Source organism: Loxodonta africana, chromosome 9, assembly GCF_030014295.1.
Source record: "Loxodonta africana isolate mLoxAfr1 chromosome 9, mLoxAfr1.hap2, whole genome shotgun sequence".
Lineage (NCBI taxonomy): Eukaryota > Metazoa > Chordata > Mammalia > Proboscidea > Elephantidae > Loxodonta > Loxodonta africana.
In genome coordinates this window covers 79871374-79891287 of record NC_087350.1, presented here as the reverse complement: position 1 = coordinate 79891287, position 19914 = coordinate 79871374, and the positions used below count along the sequence as shown (strand labels likewise).

Below are 19914 nucleotides of genomic sequence, written 5' to 3'. Positions count from 1 at the left end.
TTGTGCAAACTCCACCCATCCTCCCTCTCCATACTAATGCACACCTAAGCTCTTAGAGCATTTGTTGTTTATCCTCCTCTTTGTGAACTGAATATCGATAGCCAGTATGTGTTTTTGTCATTTTGAATCATGGTTTGGAGACAGGCATGTTTCCTACCTCAGTAGTTAGGGCGGGGGCCATTCTTTTTTTAAATAATTTATTTTTGTTGTTGAGAATATACACAGTGGAACACACACCAGTTCAGCAATTCCTACGTGTAGAATTCAGTGACATTGATTACATTCTTCGAGTTGTGCAACCATTCTCACCCTCCTTTTCTGAGTTGTTCTTCCGCCATTAACAAACTCACTGTCCCCTAAGTTTCCTGTCTGACCTTTAAACAGGGACTATATTTCTTAAAGACTTCTGATTTGTTTTTTCTCTGGGTGGCCTCACCTGGTAGGTGCTCAGTAAATGTGTAGTTGTTTTGTACGGTTCCTTACTCTAGTAGAATAGTTCGAGAGCCCTTCTTAACCTAGAACCTATCCAGTTTCCTCTAGGTATTGAAGATTGTGATGTTTCACTTTAAGGTTAAAAGGTTTCTCCTTTAAATATCGAGATTTATGCCTAGAGGTGTAACATTTCTCCTTTGATTTGTAGCAGAAACTTCTTTCGCAGGCTCTTCCCCTTCTGCTTTGGCCGTGGGGACAAGCAAGGGCTCCTAATAATCACTGAGAGAGCCCTTTACTGACTGATTAAGCCTTCCACGAGAAAAAGAAACCGTTTGAGAAGAGAATAGTTAACATGCTTGCTTGTTATTGACCAATGGTAAACACAAACCTATGGCGGTTTCATGCCATAAAGAGTTGGGAATGGGGGAAGAGATGATGTGTGAGAGCCTGAAGAGAGAGAGGAAGACAATCAGAGGGTGGAAAAAGAGGAAGAAGGTTGGGAAGTGGGCTTATAGGTGAAATTGCTCTGGATGTCGGAAATCCTGGGTCTTCAGGCGTCACAGTATGTTAGCACCATCCTTTGGAATGCTAAACTCATTTCAGAATTAGAGTGCTATTTGTGAAATGAAATCTGCTGTGGATTCCTAGGGACTTAACACAAATAAGAGGGGAGCTGCTCTGGCTCAAGGGCAATTAGGGAGGCCTTTGACCCCTCTATTCTTTCCCACCCCATCTCCACCTTTGTCCCAGCTAGGTTCCCCCCTTTTGTCTGCTCCTCGAGGAATCTGCAGGGAGCACAGATAGAAAACCATTGCTTAGCTACTTAGAATGGGTTTCTTTTCTGCTTTTGCTATGTGTTTTCAAAACTAATTCTTGAAATAGAGTTTGTTTTTTCTCTAAAATTGTTAAAGTTCAACTACGTATGAAATTGTTACGTAGGTTTACATTGAGTTGTAACAACATAATTTGGAGCTTCACAGATTTCTGTCAATGTTTCAGTAATCTAAAAAAAAAAAACCCAGTGCCGTCGAGTCAATTCCAACTCATAGCCGTAGCACTTAACCACTACACCACCAGGGTTTCCTAATCTAAAGGGAATCTTTAAAAAGAAGGTAATACATCTGCCACCAGAAACCGGGGCTTTGAACCAGTTCATTGCAGTTCGAATCCCTGCTGAGAATTTGAATTTCCACCCCAGATATACTGAATGAGAATGTAGTATTTAACAAGATCCTCAGGTGATTCTTATGTATAATAAATCTTGAGAACCACTGCTCTACTACTAGTTCGCAGAATTGGTCCCTTAACCAGCAGCATTAATATTGCCTGGGAGCTTGTTAGGAATGCAAATTCTCTGCAGGCTGTTCGAACTGGAGCAAACTGGTTTGAAGCCCTGTGAGAAACAGTTCACAAAAGGTCTGAGAGACGGAGCTCATTACTTTTCAGAGTAACTCCTTGCACAGGCAGAGAAGCATTGAAATATTTCTCTTGGTACTGAATTTCTAAGCTGCTTCCTTACAGTGTATATGAAAGTGGTTCTCCACTCACCTGAGCCATATGACATACTCCCGTTATTAACGGTGGCTTATTACAGCAATCATTTTCATTGGGAGCTAGGCAGAAGGAAATTGTGGGGCATAGCAGAGTTGCCAGGAGCATGTGTGGTTGGCATTGTCTCCCACCCCTTATTTTGACATACCTCTATGTGAGGTGTCCTCCTCCACCTCCACCTCCAATGTTACAGGCCTATTCATTATTTATAGTCCTTTCTTCAGGGGCCATAATAAGTCATGCCCTTTGCGTACATAATAGCCTTTTATTTATTTAAAGGTAGTTTCATGGCTTCCAAGTATTTCTTTCTCAGGGCCGCTGGGATGAGAATTATATCTTTTACTTTCCTAGATTCCTTTCATGTCATATAACTTTGTGTCTAAATTGGAGAAAAAAGAGGTTTCTGAGATGTAGATAGACCCAAATCAAAAGGACCTCTCCAGCTTTCATACTTTAGCCCTAGGTCACTGGTGATTTCTGCTGCAGGAACTTGGACTCTTTAGTTTCTGGCATACTTTCCTCATGCTTTTACTCCAGGACACACTCACACCAGAACATTGAGGGGGGCATCATATTCTTTTACACGTGGTAGCATAAGGGGCAGACTAAGGAACAAAGGCGTGGATGGTGGCTGCCAGAAATCAAAGCTTTGATGAACTGCCTTAGTCCTTGGATAGTATAAATCCCACATCCTCGTTTTCTTTTATCTCAGGAGTTTCACCACGAAATAGTCTTGAAGTCTTAACCCCTGAAGTTCCTGGTGAGCGAGATCGTGGAAACTGTATCACGTCCTTACAGCTGCACCCAAAAGGCTGGGCCACGCTTCTTCGGTGCTCAAGCAACACTGATGATCAGGAGGTATGGGCAGCAGAGCTCCACCTTCACCAAAGCTGATTGGACAAATTGCCATTGCCATGTGTGCAGACCTTAAAGTGATCACTGGACATAGTCCCTGCCCTCAAGAACACAGTCAGAGATGGTGCTTCTTGACTTGCCTGTCTCTGTCCACTTGTATCATATATCTCTGTCCTCTGTCCCCAGCAAACTATTTTTCCTTCCCTCCTGCCTGGGTGGGGCAAGCTGGGAGCTGCTTTAAAGGCTTCATCAGCTCCAATTGTGCCCGCCTTCTTAATTCTTGCCTCCTTCATCTCACCCTAAAAAACCCTTATACAGTAAACATAGGGCTGAGATGTTTCAGTTAAGCGGGCTAAATATCAGATTTTGCTAAGCAAATTGAATATTAAAGTTTTCTCTTTTTAAAAACCAGAGAAAGCTCTGGGGAAGGAAGGGACTAAACTTATGATGAGGGGAAAAGGTTTTAAAGGACTGGACGATTCTTATCAGTCTGGAAAGTCTTCTGAGGATCTCACTAGCTCTAGAGGCCACAAATGAAAGAAGGCAATAAGAGCCTTTGAAGTATGTAGGGGGAGAGGTACTCTACAGCTTAGATGGTCTCTAGGAATGTTTTAAAAATATCAAGATTGTTGTTGCCCTCAGAAAAGTGAATGTATTACATTACTGCAGAAGTCATAGACAGCCTCAGGGAACAAAAGGTTTTGAAGCGTCATAACACAGAATAGCCTCAGCTTATAAAAACAAGAAGGTATGAGGCCTATAAACTCTGTTGGTAGGGAGGGGGGTAGCATTCATCTGGATGATTTCTTGCAACAATTCTGTAACTTTGGCATTCGGTTGAGCCTTTTAAAAGTAAGGAATACCTGTAATACTCTCTGGGGCTCTATAACTTTTTGTTACCCTTCTTTTCCCCTAGTGGACTTGTGTCTATGAATTCCAAGAAGGCACTCCCGTGCGACCTGTCTCACCTCGCTGTTCACTACGACTGACTCATTACATTGAAGAAGCCAATGTAGGCAGGGGTTATATCAAAGAACTTTGCTTCAGCCCTGATGGGCGAATGATTTCTTCCCCACATGGCTACGGAATCCGCTTGTTGGGATTTGACAAACAATGCAGTGAACTTGTTGACTGTTTGCCCAAAGAAGCCAGTCCCCTTCGAGTGATTCGTTCTTTGTACTCTCATAATGACGTGGTACTGACAACAAAGTTCTCTCCTACACATTGTCAGATCGCCTCAGGGTGCCTTAGTGGGCGGGTTTCTTTGTATCAGCCAAAGTTTTAGGCACAACGTACATCAAATAAGGAACTCTTCTGGTGTTTGACTCATAAATTACTTCAATTTAGGTGAAGTATTGTCTTTTTAGAAGATCTTGTAAGTTTGGGTCAAGATCCTGGTTCTCATGGGTCCATTAACACACCTGTGACCTGAGTACTTGGGCGTCCAGCATCATACGGGCATGTCCAAGTTTCAGACTCTATGCAGCATCATCTTTTTCAGCATTCCTCTGCTCCTGCTGACCCTGTGCCACTGAACTCTGGTTCCTCTGGATAATTTGCATGGTAGCTCTTGTCAAGTTTCCTCCTTTCTTTCTCCCTCTTTTTATTATTATTATTATTTTTTTTAATGTGAATTTTGTGGGCATTTGGCAGGAATTTGGGATGGGATAGGAGAAACCTGTGACACCAGCAGTGAATAAAACCTGGAAGTTTGATGTTGGCATATTGGTCGTTGAAACAATTTCATCTTCATGTATCAATACACTTGGCCTTTTAAAGTTACTATATTTCTCTACAATGAGCACAGTTAATTGTGTTATTCTCATGACTGTTAGTCTTGCAACAAAGTATCTTTTAAGTTTCCTGTTAAAATTATACAAATTTTTCACAGCAAAAGAGATTTTGTTTGCTGTGAAGTTCTAGAAAACAGATTGCCGCATCTTTTTGTAACCTGCTTTACTTGTATGAGGTTAAAATCTCTATTATCTGTCCTTACCTGGTATTTTGTTTTTATCAACAGAATTAGAAAGGAAAGGAGAGGAAGGAGTGTACATTGGTCATTTCTGTTGTACAGAAGAGGATTTTCTTATTGGTTAGTACAATATCTGGTCACAGAGTGATGAGAGCAATGTGACAGATTTTCTGTATTTTCTCTGCCAGATTATTTAAATCACAGAGAATGACATGTTATACTGTTGGGGTCAAAGCGGAGTCAAGAGTAAAGAGGTGGTGTTTTACTGTTCTTCGCTGAGCCAGGTGGCACAAACTCATCTATGTTAGTGAAGGGAGAACTGCGGTCCTCTTTTCAAGCTGATGTCGTAACTCTGGTAGACAATGACTGTGGATGCCAAGACTGCGCTGATATGAAGACCTTTTTTTGTGTGTCACTGTGGAACACAGCAAGTAAAAAGCATCAAGCAGGGGTCAAGCATGAGGCCAATTGCTCTGCTCATGTAACCCGCTTTCCTCAGTCCCCTCCACATTGAATGGCATTGTGTTTAGAAGGGATTTGCCATTGGCTGGAGTAAATTTCAGCCATGCTCTAGCCTTTCTCACTTAAATCACACTCTCTTAAGCCAAGTGATTCTCAACCATTAGGGTGCACAATAGTCATTGAGGAACTTGTGAAAAATGCAGAAACCTGGCCCCCACCGTAGGAGATTCTGATTCAACCAGGGAGATGACAGAAATCTGTATTTTTAACAGGAGCCCCAACTAATCTTTCTTCAGGTAGTCCCTGGATCGCAGTTTAAAAAACACTACCTTAAGGCAGTAAATATACTTCTGTATCCATTTGGTGCTTAACACAACTCCCAGAAGGTATTTTGATTTTTTTTTTTAAGTACATGACAGCAATTTTAGAGGTAGAAAATAACTTAAAATGGAATCAATCCCATTATTTGACAAATGAGAGAAGTTAAGTGTCTTGCCCAAGGTCACCCTGCAAAGTTAGTATCAGAGCCAGGACTACATTTCAGGTCTCCTAATTCCTTGCTCAGGGCAGTTTCTACTGGCTGTTAATGACCTAGGAACAGTTTATTCTGTCTTTAAGTTTTTTTGGGTTTTTTTAAGTTATATTATTGTGAATACTTTTAAACTGGCTAGTAGATTGAAAAAGGAGAAGCATAGGACTAGGTGCTGCGAATTTCAGCCATAAGAAGCAAAGTATTGTAAATCCTATAGAAATTTTTAAGGAACCCCAATACATGAATAAAGATGGCATTTCTTTGTAGGACCTATTGAGTGAACAGCCATTCACACACATGTGTATAAGTCAGATCTCACTTGACCAATAATATTGGCTCTAGGACAATTTTTAAAATTACATCATTTTACCACTGATGTTTAAAAAAAACTGGAAATTTTTCAGTCAAGAAAAAAATTACCACAAAGCACAATGAAAACATAAGTTTGCAATAAACTTTTTAAAAACACATATTTAAAAGAAAATTTTAGAGGAAAAAACACTCAATGTTATCATTAAAAACAAGCTACTAAATATAGTCACTGTATTGATATTTAAAAGAAGGTTCTATAAATTTCATCCCCTTTGGAAAGAGTTCCGTATTAGATACTGGACCCACATGTTGCCCAACTCTAAACTCACCCAATAATTCTGTAAACTCTAGAGAGTACCTATCACGTGTCAAATACTGTACATACCTTACTACCAACCTTCACAAAACTTTACAATTGTAGGTAGGTGGAATGAGCCTCAATTAACTTTGGAGGGCATAAAGGGTCAGAAAGGTTAAGTGCCTCACCCTAGTCACAGAGGTGGCAGCAGTGGGATTTGACCCAGGTCTGTTTGAGTCCAAAGCTTGTACTCTATCATTTTGCCCTTTGGTTTGAAAAGAATGGTAAATTGGCCTTTTGTTTGTTAGCAGTCCTCTGTAAGTTCTTTATTACAAAGCTGGCTTACCTTCTGCACCGTATAAAAGAACGTTTACAAGATTGACAATTTCCATGAGAATTAATACCATAAACTGCAAGGCATGCATACATACAGTCCACTCCTAACTAAAAAACCTCAAGCAGGATAAGTAGCTGTAAGGCATAGAAGAAAAATGGAGGATAAATAGTCTTGTATAAATGTCACAAAGATGAGAAGTAAAAATTAACTGCCAGCAAACTCAGCAAAACATTAACCTTTTTCCTCCTTGAGGAGTGTTCATGATCAAAAAGTTATCAAGGGATATTAATCAAGAAATTAAAGGGCATCACGAATACTATACTATTGAAGGAAATAACATCTTACCATTTCAAGGTCCTATTTTACTTAGAGTATAAAGTCTAATCTGGTGTTTTTTACTCTAAATTTTATTCAGCCATTTTTATTCATGATAATGGGTAAATATAACAGACTTTTTATTGCAAATTGTTCTATTTTTAAAAGCTTTCTGCAGAACAGTGTATTTATGGCAGTGCTATGTTGAATAAGTTAGGAAGATCAAATATACAGTAGTTCCTTATTTTCAACTGTAAAAATGAAGTGGCTAAAGCAGAAGAGACCTCTATTTTAGTCTTAAAAATGTGGTGGTCTTTTTCCCCAGAACCCCAAAAGCACATAAGCACATGTATATTTTGTCATTTCTCCTTGTTACATCCCTGAGAAGAGGTTATACCAAAAATTTTAAGAAAACAAGGAAAGGTAAACCACATCTTCCCACTCCTATGTCAGGGCATGTTTCACTCTAGAACCAAGATCATATTGTATCATTGCTAAAGCTTTGTTCTCTAGAAAGTGCAATATAGGGAAAACACTCTGAGAACCCTTTAGAATCTTAGTGTTTCCTGTATGAGGCATCATATGTGGTATTGGCATCTGTAAGTATCTTTTAAGCTTGTGTTTAACATGAGGAGTAGTCCGATAACTTACTGCTGACAATCATCCCCATTTAATGACCAGCAGTTATTGGGTGCTGTGAAAATTTATTCAACAACACCCTGCGCTGGTCATGAAAGAAACCATATATATGAATTTTTTGATAACTAATGCATATCTCTAAGTGCCAAAATTTAAAACTTGTAATTATTTTTGATGGAAGTCTTTCAGATATGTTAGTATACTTAACTTCCCTGCCTTCTTAAACAGCATGCTAAGTTACAGTTCACTTTTGCATGATAAAAGGTAAAGCTATATTCATAACGTGGTACTACAAATACCCAGTGAGCTCTAATGTGTGTAAAACACTTCATAAAATGAAAAGGGCTATAACAGATGTGTGTTATTATTAATCGTATCAATTACTATAAAGTGATTCAGCCCTGAGGTATGTATAACCATTTGCCCCAGGTTGCTGGTTTTCTTTTTTTTTCCCCTAATATCTGCTAAGTAGTTTGTTCTGTCTCCTGCCATACTACCATATGCCTGCTTGTAGCAGGCTGCCACTTCTTTCTAAAGTGCTGTATTCATCTGTAAAGAGCTGGGACCTGGGAGGACTAAGCTGTCAGAGTCCACAGTGAGAGCTGGACAAGCTGCAGGGGCAGTCTGAGACAGCTCTTTTTGTTCCTTACCACTTTTCTTACAAGTTCACAGCAACCTACTGGCTAATAGACGCGCCCTCAGCTGGTGGTTTTTCAGTTGCCACCAAGTAAAATACTACAAACTAAGGATGCTGCTAGGTTAAGGAATAAATAGCAATTTACCAAAGTACAGCAAAGCAACAGAAAGGCTCTGTATTTGCACAGCGGTCTTTCATGCTTTGAAAAAAAGATAGGAAGAATCCAGGAGAGAAAAAAAAAGAAAATCCAGATAGACTTAAGACAAGTATGTAGATACCACTAAACTTTGTCAATAGCCATTAAAATATTATACATTGTTACAAAGACAGTTTAGTCTCATGGCAAAATACTGTTGTGCCAAAATTTCTATCTAAAGATGATTCTAAATGGTGTTCTAAGAATTTCTCCCGTTCAAATGATAATAGAAATTATTGTCAAAAGGAAGTCTCAGATTTTTACCTTTATGCTGCTTTTAGTTGTGAATTAGTTATAGAAATATTGGCTATATCAAAAGCCTTAAGGAACACATCTTATGAAATACATAGCCTTATGTGTATAAGTGTCGCCATAAAATAAAATGTCATCCAGAGATAATAAAATAATTTTTGTAATTGAAAAATTTAAATCTGGTCCAAAGTCTTTAAAATATTTTCAACTTTCCTAAGTTTCTTCCTTATTCAGATTCCATGGTTTTTACTTTAAAATATAAACGTTTGAATTTTCTTTTAAATTTTACTGTATCTTCCATTTCCAAACTGTGCTTTCTGGTAAATTTTAGATTCACATTTTCAGGAAATTTGGAGTATTCCAGATAATATACTAGACACCCAGAAAGTTCTGTCACTAGGTTCTGAGGTGCTTGCTGTAAGCTCTTTTGCTAGACTGTAAGCTCCTTGAGGGCAGGACTGTCTTATTTATTCTTGTATCTCCAGTGTGTGCTACAGGACCTGACACAGAGTGGTTGTTCAATAAATATTTGTTGAACGAATCAAATGAACCGTTACCATATGTGGCCTCAGGCTCCCAGGAAGCCAGAATGTGATGTGCAAACCGTTCAGTACTAGAAGAGTCCATCATGATTATTATAATGAACAGATTGTGTTCATCAGGGTAGGATTTTTTTTTTTTTTTTTTTTTTGTGACCATAGGTAGTTAAGCATTTTTAGTTGATTTGGAGAACTGAAAAATGAGATACAATTTTTCACTCAACATTTGAATCCCTGCTATATGCCTAATCCAGTACGGAGGGACTCAGTTTTCAGAGGTATTTCATACGTGCAATTGAAGCAGATGCAGGGCTGGCTTCACAGACATGCAACCTGTGCAGTCACATGGGCATCTTGCTTAGAAAGGCCCCATTCTTGGTTTCATACTCTGCTGTAGCTGTCTTGAAAATTTTAATAAGTTTTTAAAACTGCATTTTCATTTTGTCCTATGCCCACAAATTATGTAGCTGGTCTGCGTAGGTTTAATCATCTTGACATTAGGGAAACAGAATAATGAGGGCTACAGTGTCTTTTACCTACTGCTAGTAAAGGAACTCACATCCATTGAAAACTAGCCACAAAGTAAATGATTTAGTAATTTTTAAAATCTAAAATTAAAAGTACCTCCCTCCCCCAAACTTTTTGACAGATCAAGTGTTCTTCACATCAGAATTAGAAGAGCTTCCTAAGAATATAATTGGCTTTTTACCTTTTCAACAGAATTATTTCAAGTCTTTCAAGTGGATGATTGTAGAATTGTAGGTGGATTTGTTTTATCTACGTACATAAAAAAACCTACATAAAATTTTAAGGATTTAATAAACCTTTGTATCAATATATGCACTGAATATTTTGGTACAAGTCTACCTCATAATGTGCTTTTAAGAAATAAATACTACTTTGAAACATCTGACACACTTTTTGTGTGTGGTTAACCTGTTTAACAAGTTGATCGCAAACTTGGTTTAAGTCCTAGTTTAAGCTTTTGTTTAAACTTCTAGGTGTGCATCTTAGACCAGAATCAAGCATAAGACTAACAGAGGCAGTGGCTTGGTGGTTCTTTTTACTGACACTCCATAAACTCTTTAGATGGTGCAATCCCTCTCAGACAAAGAGTTTGACTGTTCACTCCAAATTTTGATTATATATAAATTATACATATGCTATCGTACTGCTCTTTTATATGCATTACAAAACATACACAGAGAAAAAAATTTTTAAAGGAGATTAAAAAAAAAGACTGAAATTTTCTTCCTGCACAAGGTCCACCTTGTGCTTCCACTGAAACATTTCATTTTGTGAAGGCCACTAAAACAGAGAATTGGCGTTTTACACTAAAAACACATATACTAAGATCTGATCCAGTCACATATGCTGCTTAGTGTTCCAGCCATTTACAATTTCCATATGGATCATGTTTTATGAGCTTCATAAATTATTCAGTGAACACTGTATCATATCAATAGGAAGCATAGTTGATAAATTTTTGCTTGGCAAGCTGTATACAGTGATTGTTGTCATATAGATGAACTTAAAATATGTTACTTTTCACAGTGTTTCCTAGAGTGACATATTCTTGTTTTATTTAGCAATATGATTGATGGTTAACTTTACCATACTACTTTCATTCACCAGAAAAGTGACAGACATATTTGGGACAGTCTTTTTTTGCATGTTGCTCTTCTTATGAATTTATTTAACCATCAGACTGCTGGTGTAACCTGGAAACATTTGAAAATTAATTTGATTGTTCATGCATTTTTCGGAACAGTTGGTAGAAACACATATATGTATACAGTCATCCTCCATATCTGCGGGTTCCGCATCCACAGATTTAACCAACTGTGGATGGAAACTATTTGGGAAAAAAGTTCCAAAAAGCAACACTTGAATTTGCCATGTGCTGAACAGCACGTACTGTGCCAGTTTCCCACTGTTTCACAGACCCTCAGTCTCTCTCCAGCACTGCTTGTTTAAGCACTGTTCACCTCACGTCTTGTCATCATCCCCTAAACAGTACGGTATAACAGCTAGTTACATAGTGTTTACATTGTAGTAGGTATTATAAGTAATCTAGAAATGATTTAAAGTGGACAGGAGGATGTGTGTAGTTTATATGCAAATACTATGCCATCTTATGTAAGGGACTTGAGCATCCATGGATTTTCATATCTGCAGGGGTCCTGGAACCAATCCCCCATGGATACCAAGGGATGGCTGTGTGTGTGTGTATATATATATATATATATTTATCATGGTAAAATATATGTAAATAATGTTTACCATTTTTAAGCATACAATTCAGTGGCATTAATTATATTCACAATGTTGTGCAACCATCACTACCCTCTATTTCCAAAACTTTTTCATCATCCCAAACAGAAATTCTGTACCCAATAAACAGTAACTCCCTCATCTCCTCTCCCCTAGCCCATGGTAACCTCTAATCTACATTCTATGAATGTGCATATTCAATATATGTCATATGAATGGAACTGTACATTTTTCCTTTTGTGTCTGCTTATTTCACTTGGCACGCTTTCAAGGTCCATCCATATTGTAGCGTGTATTAGAACATCCTTCCTTTTTATAGCTGGATAATACGCCATTATGTGGATATACCACGTATTGTTGAACCATTCCTCTGTTGATGGACACTTGTTTCCAGGGCACTCATTTTTTTGTAAGTCATTTTAGAGAAAGATAGGGTGAATCCTTTTCTATTCAGGTTATCTTGTGAAATCATTTAGACGAACTGGTTTAGTAGCACTAGTTACTATTTCAGTTATCTCTACGGCTGATATATTTTGGGCTATTTAAAAATAGATTTTTTTTTTTTAATTTAAAAGAAAATGACTATTTGACACGCGGTGACACTCATGAATTGACAGTTTTTATTAGTTTCCTATTGCTGCTGTAACAAATTACCACCACTTCAGTGGCTTTAAAAACATAAATTTATAGTTTTGAGGTCAGAAGTCCAAAATGTGTCTCACTGAGCTAAAATCCATGTGTTAGCAGGCCTGTGCCCCTTCTAGGGCTCAAAGGGAGAATCTCTTTTCTTGCTTTTCCAGCTTGTAGAGGCTGCCTGCATTCCTTGCCTCCATCTTCGAGCCAGCAGCATACCGTCTTCAATCTTTCTCTCTGACTCGATAGTCTCCTGCCTCCCTGTTTCATTTATAAGGACTCCTGTGATTACACTGAGCCCACTGCATAATCCAGGATAATCTCCCCATTTTCAAGTCAGCTAAATAGCAGCCTCGTTCCATTTACAACTTTAACCCCTCCCTTGCCACGTAGCGTAACAGATTCATAGGTTCTGGGGATTAGCACATGCACAGCTTTGGGGGGCCATTATTCTGCTTGCTGCTGTGTGTTGGGTACTAGGTTTAGTGCTTCACAGGCATGATTTAATCCTTAAAACATTCTCAGGAGGTAGGTACATACTGTTATTTTTCCTGTTTTACAGATTAATTGAGGCTTAAAGATTAATTTACCTAAAGTTAAATAACTAGTAAGTTTCAGTTAGACTCATACCCAGATCTGTCTGACTTCTTAGCCTAACCTGTTTTAATAGTTCTGTCAGAAATGTTTACTGCATGCAAACTGAGTAGAATATTGTGATTGTGGATTGTTACGGTGTTTACACTATAAATGTATTTCAGCTTTACTCTAGGTAAAATTCTAATTGTGAAAAAGTTGAAAAGCCTCTGCTTCTGTGTTTATGGCCAGTAACGTTTTCAGAATTGTCCTCTAACATGTAGTGCTTTCTCCCCCGGGCTTTTCTACTAGGGGTTAGCTATTTTTGGTTTATAGCTATGTATGCTGCTCTTAAAAGTAGTAACTATTTAGAATATCAATCTGAAACAGGTATTCAAATCATGGCACATACGTATGTACGTTCTTGGAACATTATGTGTAGTTAGCTGCTGCATCTGAAAAAAGACACACAGATCAAAGGGCAAAGATAAACAGGATTAAAACTGCTTAAGGCTAGCACTTACGAATGTTCTTAAAGTTCTTGATCTGTGGGGCTTCAGCTGACAAGCCCATGCTCATAAATACGCTTTCCACAATACTGGGGTCATTGTAGGGACTGTCTGGTCTGTGTCAGTGTGGCTCTATTAAGAGGAGTCATCAGTGGTTACCTAGTGAGAGGGATATGGAAACTATGCATCAGCTCTGGAAATGTTTCCCACTGGGTGTAGTGGGCAGACACAGACGGCATGTCTGTATTTATGTCCTAGGCAGTCTTAGAATCACGTTCCCATCCCTGCCTCTCCCACCCCTCCGGGAACACTCAACAAGATGTCCCAGTACTCTTGCGGCAAAACCAGCCTTTGCATTGTTCTCTCCCTGGACATTACAAGCACCTGCTGTGATACCATGTTACCAGTTCTGACTTCATTCCAGTCGTGGAGTGTAACTCTTCATTCCTTGGAAAGGCTTCAGGTGATTCCCTCACCCCACTGCACCCCACCTGCTCTAGGGAGTCTTGAGTCTTCTTTTCACCCCAAGCACTGGGACTGTCCACACTATTTTTCTCCAGGATGCTACCTTCAGCAGAGGACAAGAAAAGTCCCCAAGCTCTGGCATGCATCAATTACCTGGACGGTTTGTTCAAACACAAATTACTGGGTCCGGCCCCAGAGTTTCTGATTTGGTTGTCTGGGGTGGGGGCCCTCAGATTTGTATTCTAACCAATTCTCACCCAGTTGAGAACCACTGATAATTGCAGTTTGGGCTTAGATTTGTAATGGTTTACAGATCCCATGGATCTCTATGTAGAAAAAGAAGTCAGTTTACAGAAATCTTAACTTTCTGAGGTTGGTATTATGGATGGATAACAATGTGTCCCATCGGCTGTGCCAGGCTCAGTACAATACCAGGTTGGTACTTCAGCTGAGGGCTAAGGTTTCCCTAATCTAACATGATATTTAGGTTACTGAGCAGTTAATTAAGCTAAGCTCATCTTAACCTTCTCAGGAACAGATCTGGTGCTGTGTGGTGTATGTTCTTACTCAAAAAGAGGAGAGCTGATACAGAAATTCTCATGGGAACTCCACAGACACATCCAAATTCCCCGAAGGACTGAATTGCTGGGCTGGGGGCTGTGGGGACCATGGTCTCAGGGAACACCTAGCTCAACTGGCGTAACATAGTTTATAAAGAAAATGTTCTACATTCTACTTTGGTGAGTAGCATCTGGGGTCTTAAAAGCTTGTGAGTGGCCATCTAAGATACTCCACTGGTCTCACCCAGTTGGGAGTAAGGGAGAATGAAGAAAACTAGATACACAAGGGAAAGGTTAGTCCAAAGGACTAATGAACCACAACTACTATGGCCTCCACCAGATTGAGTCCAGTATAACTAGATGGTGCCCAGCTACCACCACCAGCTGCTCTGAAAGGAATCACAATAGAGGGTCCCAGACAGAGTTGGAGAAAAATATAGAACAAAACTCTAACTCACAAAAAAGGACCAGACTTACTGACCTGACAGAGACTGGAGAAACCCTGAGAGCATGGCCCCTGGACACTGTTTTAGCTCAGTAATGAAGTCACTATGGGGTTCACCCTTCAACCAAAGATTAGACAGGCCCATAAAACAAAAGGACACTAAAGAGGCACACCAGCCCAGGGGCAAGGACTAGAAGGCAGGAGGTAACAGAAAAGATGGTACAAGGAACCCAAGGTTGAGAAGGGGAGAGTATTGATTGACATGTCATGATGTTGATAACCAGTGTCACAAAACAATGTGTACTGTTTGATGAGAAGCTAGTTTGTCCTGTAAACCTTCATCTAAAGCACAATAAAAAATAAAAAAAATAAAAAAATTCTCCTGGTGTGATCCACTCTGTAATAGCTGCAGCTGTCGCTAACAAAATATCCAAGATACTGCGTTCCCAACCGAAACTTCTACCAGGGCATAGACAACTCAAAACACTTTTTAAGCTTTTAAAAATTAAAAAAATAACTGTTTCCATTGAAAGCTGTTAAAATCATTAGTACACTAGACTGCTGCATTGACATTAACTTGTAAAAGCCCTTCACTATAGGGTTAGTTTGGGGGCAAAATGAAGGATCCAAATTTTATTGTCAAAGGATTACTTTCTAAAAGTTAAAGTATCAGACCTATTCTGAATACACTGTATTTATGTTTAAGCAGTTATTACCTAAGTAGTTACTTCTTGCATACTTAATGTATGTAATTAAAGGAAAGATTTCCTGGCATTTTTTGAAAATTGCAGTGTATTGGCAGGGAAATCAAGATCCTTAACGTGGTCCTTGCCGCTCAGGGTGGTAGACCTCACCTCTGGGACAGTCTAAGGAAGGTTAGGAGATCAGCCTTAGTTTTACCTACAAGCCCTGTCACAATCTGTGGGGGATATTCTGGACCTTAGGGAGGGACTGGGTGCTGTATCAGTGATTAGTGGTTAAAGAGCAGTGAATTACTAGGCCACAAGCTCTGTGCTCCCCTCTAGCAAGTACTTCTGAAGTGTCCGATGACTTCATGGCAGTCTAACTAGCAGGGCGTGCTCAAATCCTGTGGCCACTAGGTGTCAAGGGTCACAATGGAGGGCCCCGTGTCATCTGCCTGGCAGGCCGGATCTCTGCCATTGGCTCAGTCTTGTCACCAGGCCCATCATAAACTCTGCCCACTCTTCCGGTGGGGGGACTGTCTCCATAGTGATGGCAAAGAAGCCTTAGACCCGCCCACCTGACCTTCACTTTTAGTCTCTCAATATATTGCTGACATGGAGTATTGTGATAAATCCTCAACTGTCTCCAGCATTTTTTTTTTTTTTTTATGAAAATGTTTAAACATAACAGCAAAGTTGAAAGAATTTTGCAGTGGACAGCATTTACCGAGATTCCAATATTTTACTATGCTTGTCTGTCACTTACCTAATACTCTATCCATCCATCCGTGTCAAGTTTTGATGCATTTTGGATAAGTTGCAGACATCTCTACCCATTCTTCAAAAAGCCCTCTGTATACATTGTCACTAACTAGAGTTCAGTATTTTTTTATATAAAATTTACAATGAAGTGCATAAATATGAAGTGTACATTTTTAAGTTTAGACAAATGTCTAAACTTTTTTTTTTAATCCCAGGCCCCTATTAAGATACGGAATATTACCACCCCCACCCCCGAAAGTTCCCTCATGCCCCTTCCCAGCAATCTCCACCCTGCAGACAGATTTGCCTCTTCTAGAACTTGTCTCAGGTGGCAAATGCTCTGTATTTTCCATAAGCCTAGAAGCTTAGAACTCAGAATTATTTGTCTAAAAGGGCAGTTTGAAAGCACTAGTAAGATGTAAGACAAATTTTCTAAACAAAAATAAATGAGGGATTTTGCCTTCTGTTAGCTTGATTTGACATAAGCTGAAATACAATTGGTGTTGCTCCCAAACACAAAGGACATACTTTTCTGTTCTTAGACCATAAGTTGCAGCAGCTCTCAAGAGCTCTGAACAGCAGTGGCAAGCCTCTCATCTTGGACTTTGCCTTAGCTTTCTCAAGGCAGATAAAACCTGTTTTATCTCCATGTTCGGGACCTTGCCTCCTAACTTTTTACATTACCCTGCAGAAGAAAAAGATCTTTATTACCTCCATGTTTTGCATACAAATTACAAATGAAAGGTACTCCATAAAAAAAACTGCTTTTTCCTACTGCTCTTTTCAAAATTGTTAGTTGTTACTTAGTGGAAAGTGAGGAGTGGGAAGCCCAAGAGCCTTGTTAACCTGGAGTTTCCTGTTTTGTCATTCTTTTCCCAGAAAAGTATGAGAGGACGAAGGAAAATTCTTTTTTTTTTTTTTTTTTGCCCAAGGGAAAGGAGAACCCCATTTATCAGGAATTACTTATTACTATAGATTTTTTTATAGATACGCTGACCCTTAGAACAGAAATCTGTTCCTTTTGTGGGGTACTCTACATCAGGGGCAAGTAATTGCCTTGCCCACAAATAACTGTTTAACAATGACTCGTTCCCAAAGAGAACCTGAACTAAGCTTACCTTCTGTTGATGACAAAAGCTGAACAACTAGAGGCAGTGTCCCTTAAAACAGGTCACTGCCGTCCCAGCACTTCTACAAGAAAGCAGCAGCCAATGGCACACTATATTATTTTAAAGAATACTTTCTTCTTGGTCAACTTCATTCAGTTCAGTTTCACAATCCAGAAACTGCCAGTAATAAGAAAAATGGAGTGCCTGTACATTCTGACTTGTACACATTTTTTTGTCTCAAGTTGGCTAGACATTTTTCAGAGCAAAGGAGAGCAGACCGTGTTTTGGAGTTAAAGAATAAAGAACAATCTCCTCAATTGTTTAGCTTAGTACCTTGTCCTGAAATTAATATAAAAATTACTTTTTCCTCAACCTCCACGACCCATCAACGAATGAAGGTCAGATAGGATATTTCCAAACGCTGTGATCCTGAATATACACGTTCCCTCACCCCCTTAATATTTATCAGAAATCTAGCGGTTGTGACTCTGAAACAGTGTGAGCTACAGCAGAATCCCTACGTTACGGAGCTGGCAGTCTAAAGGGGGCAACAAGCATCAAGTACGCACAACATAATTAAAGCAGATAAGCACTATGAACAACAGGAACATGGAGGATTTTAAGAGCACGTAACAGAGGAGCCTGACCTAACCCTCAGACAGCTTCTCTGGGGAAGTGATGTTTGAGGCGAGCTCTGACAGGGTTCCCTGAGTCAATCAGCGAAGGCCACAGTTCAGGGCAGAGGCTGGGAGGCAGAACAGAGTATACCAAGCCCAATAAAATTAAAGAAGTCCCTGTGGCCAGAGTGCAGTGACTGGGTAGGGCATTTTTAGCTGGAGCTGAGTAAGAGGTTAGCAGGGGCTGGGCAGCCCTGTGCCTTGTAGGCCACGGTAAGGTGTTTGGTCGTTACGGCAGAGGAAAGGGAAGGTGTTTAAGAGAGTGACAGTTAAGAAAAAAAAAAAAAATTACAGCAATATGGACGGGAGACCAGAATTAACACGTAGATAAACTCTATTTTACTGTCAATTTCTACCACAAAATCACACATGCTCCTCTGGCAAAAAAAAACTTCCCTAGTTGGAACCTTCAGAAGATAAATGATTAAGCTGGGAGCGCTCTGCAGCTGTGCACAGCTCCCCTGGGCCCCCATCTTGGTCACACCTTGAAAAAAGCTCTCCATATGTACCCCCATATGTACTCTGCGGTCACGTGGGGTTGCCATGAGTCAGACCAAACAACATACAAAACGGCATTTCACCAGAAGATATGCAAGAGTGAACATTCCTTTTATCAATTCTAATTTTAAAGTTCAGAATATTACTTTCTCGTAGTGTTGAACTGCTATCCTAAATTGTAATTTTAAGAAAGCATTAAATGGCAACTGCTCTGTTACCTAGTAGTCCCTTATAATGCAACCTTAACTATCACAAGAGAAAAGGGAGCATCTTAAAATATAACAGGTAAACCAATACAGTGTAAGCTGATGTAACATCACACGCCCCTAACCTGTTACCTGCAGCAGATAGGAGCATCTAAGACAAGGCCAAAAACCAAGCCTGTTGCCGTGGAGGCCATTCCTACTCACAGCAACCCTACAGGACAGAGTAGAACTGCCCCATAGGGTTTCCAGGGAGCAGCTGGAGGATTCAAACTGCTGACCTTTCATTTAGCAGCCGAGCTATCTTAAGCACTGAGCCACCAGAGCTCCCAAGACAAAAGTACGTATAAGAAAACTCAAAAAACAAAAACTCAGACCATTTAGCTTGGGGGTTTTAAGCATGACCTTTCCCAACAAGGAAAGCCTGGTGGTGTAGTGGTTAAGTGCTATGGCTGCTAACCAAAAGGTTGGCAGTTCGAATCTGCCAGGCACTCCTTGGAAACCCTATGGGGCAGTTCTACTCTGTCCTATAGGGTGGCTATGAGTCGGAATCGACTTGACGGCAGTGGGTTTTTTTTTTACCCAACAAAAATTATTCATAAGCTGTATTTCCCAAGAAGTTTATACTCAGCAGGGCAGGGTTTATTGCATTTGAGAAAAACCTTTAAAACACAAAATGCTTTGCAGTTAAGCTATTTGGAAAATTAACTTCTGTGGAACAGCTGTTGATCAAGCAAGATGGGTAAGCAAAGGACGTGTTTTATCAGTGAAGAGACTAACTTACCTGCCACAAAAAAAGTGTTACTGAGAAACTTCCCAACCACAAGAGAAGACCAAATTGGATGGACTTTAAAAAACAAAAAAAAACTTTATTCCAAACAGAATTACCAAAAAAGCATATTAACTCTGAAACATTCAACAGATTTCATTTAAATGCATGTAGTCACAAAATTCAAAATAGCAAACAAAAATAGCTTTGTGTGCTTAACCACTTTTAATAATGGAACTTTAAGAAATATGTAGAGACCCTCACACAATTTGGAAGCCATTTAGGCAAGCAAATATTTATTAAGCAAAAAGACAGCATTAAAAACTAAAAAGTTCTCAAGTTTAGGGAGAATGTCTGGTCGTCTTTGATACGCATTTATCTGCACAAGCGGAAACAAGTATTTTATTAATTTGAAAAACAAACCA

At 39.4% G+C, this 19914-nt stretch overlaps 1 protein-coding gene across 1 annotated transcript in view; it reads left to right on the top strand.

Annotated features, from left to right (window-relative positions):
• DCAF10 (DDB1 and CUL4 associated factor 10) overlaps positions 1 to 15906 on the top strand; it is a 45039-nt gene extending 29133 nt beyond the window's left edge. The window contains exons 6-7 of the mRNA XM_003407849.4: positions 2696 to 2841; positions 3755 to 15906. Coding sequence (XP_003407897.4) covers positions 2696 to 2841; positions 3755 to 4123 — 515 coding nt within the window. The 3' untranslated portion in view covers positions 4124 to 15906. The remainder of the gene's footprint in view (positions 1 to 2695; positions 2842 to 3754) is intronic.
• Positions 15907 to 19914: the final 4008 nt, after the last annotated feature.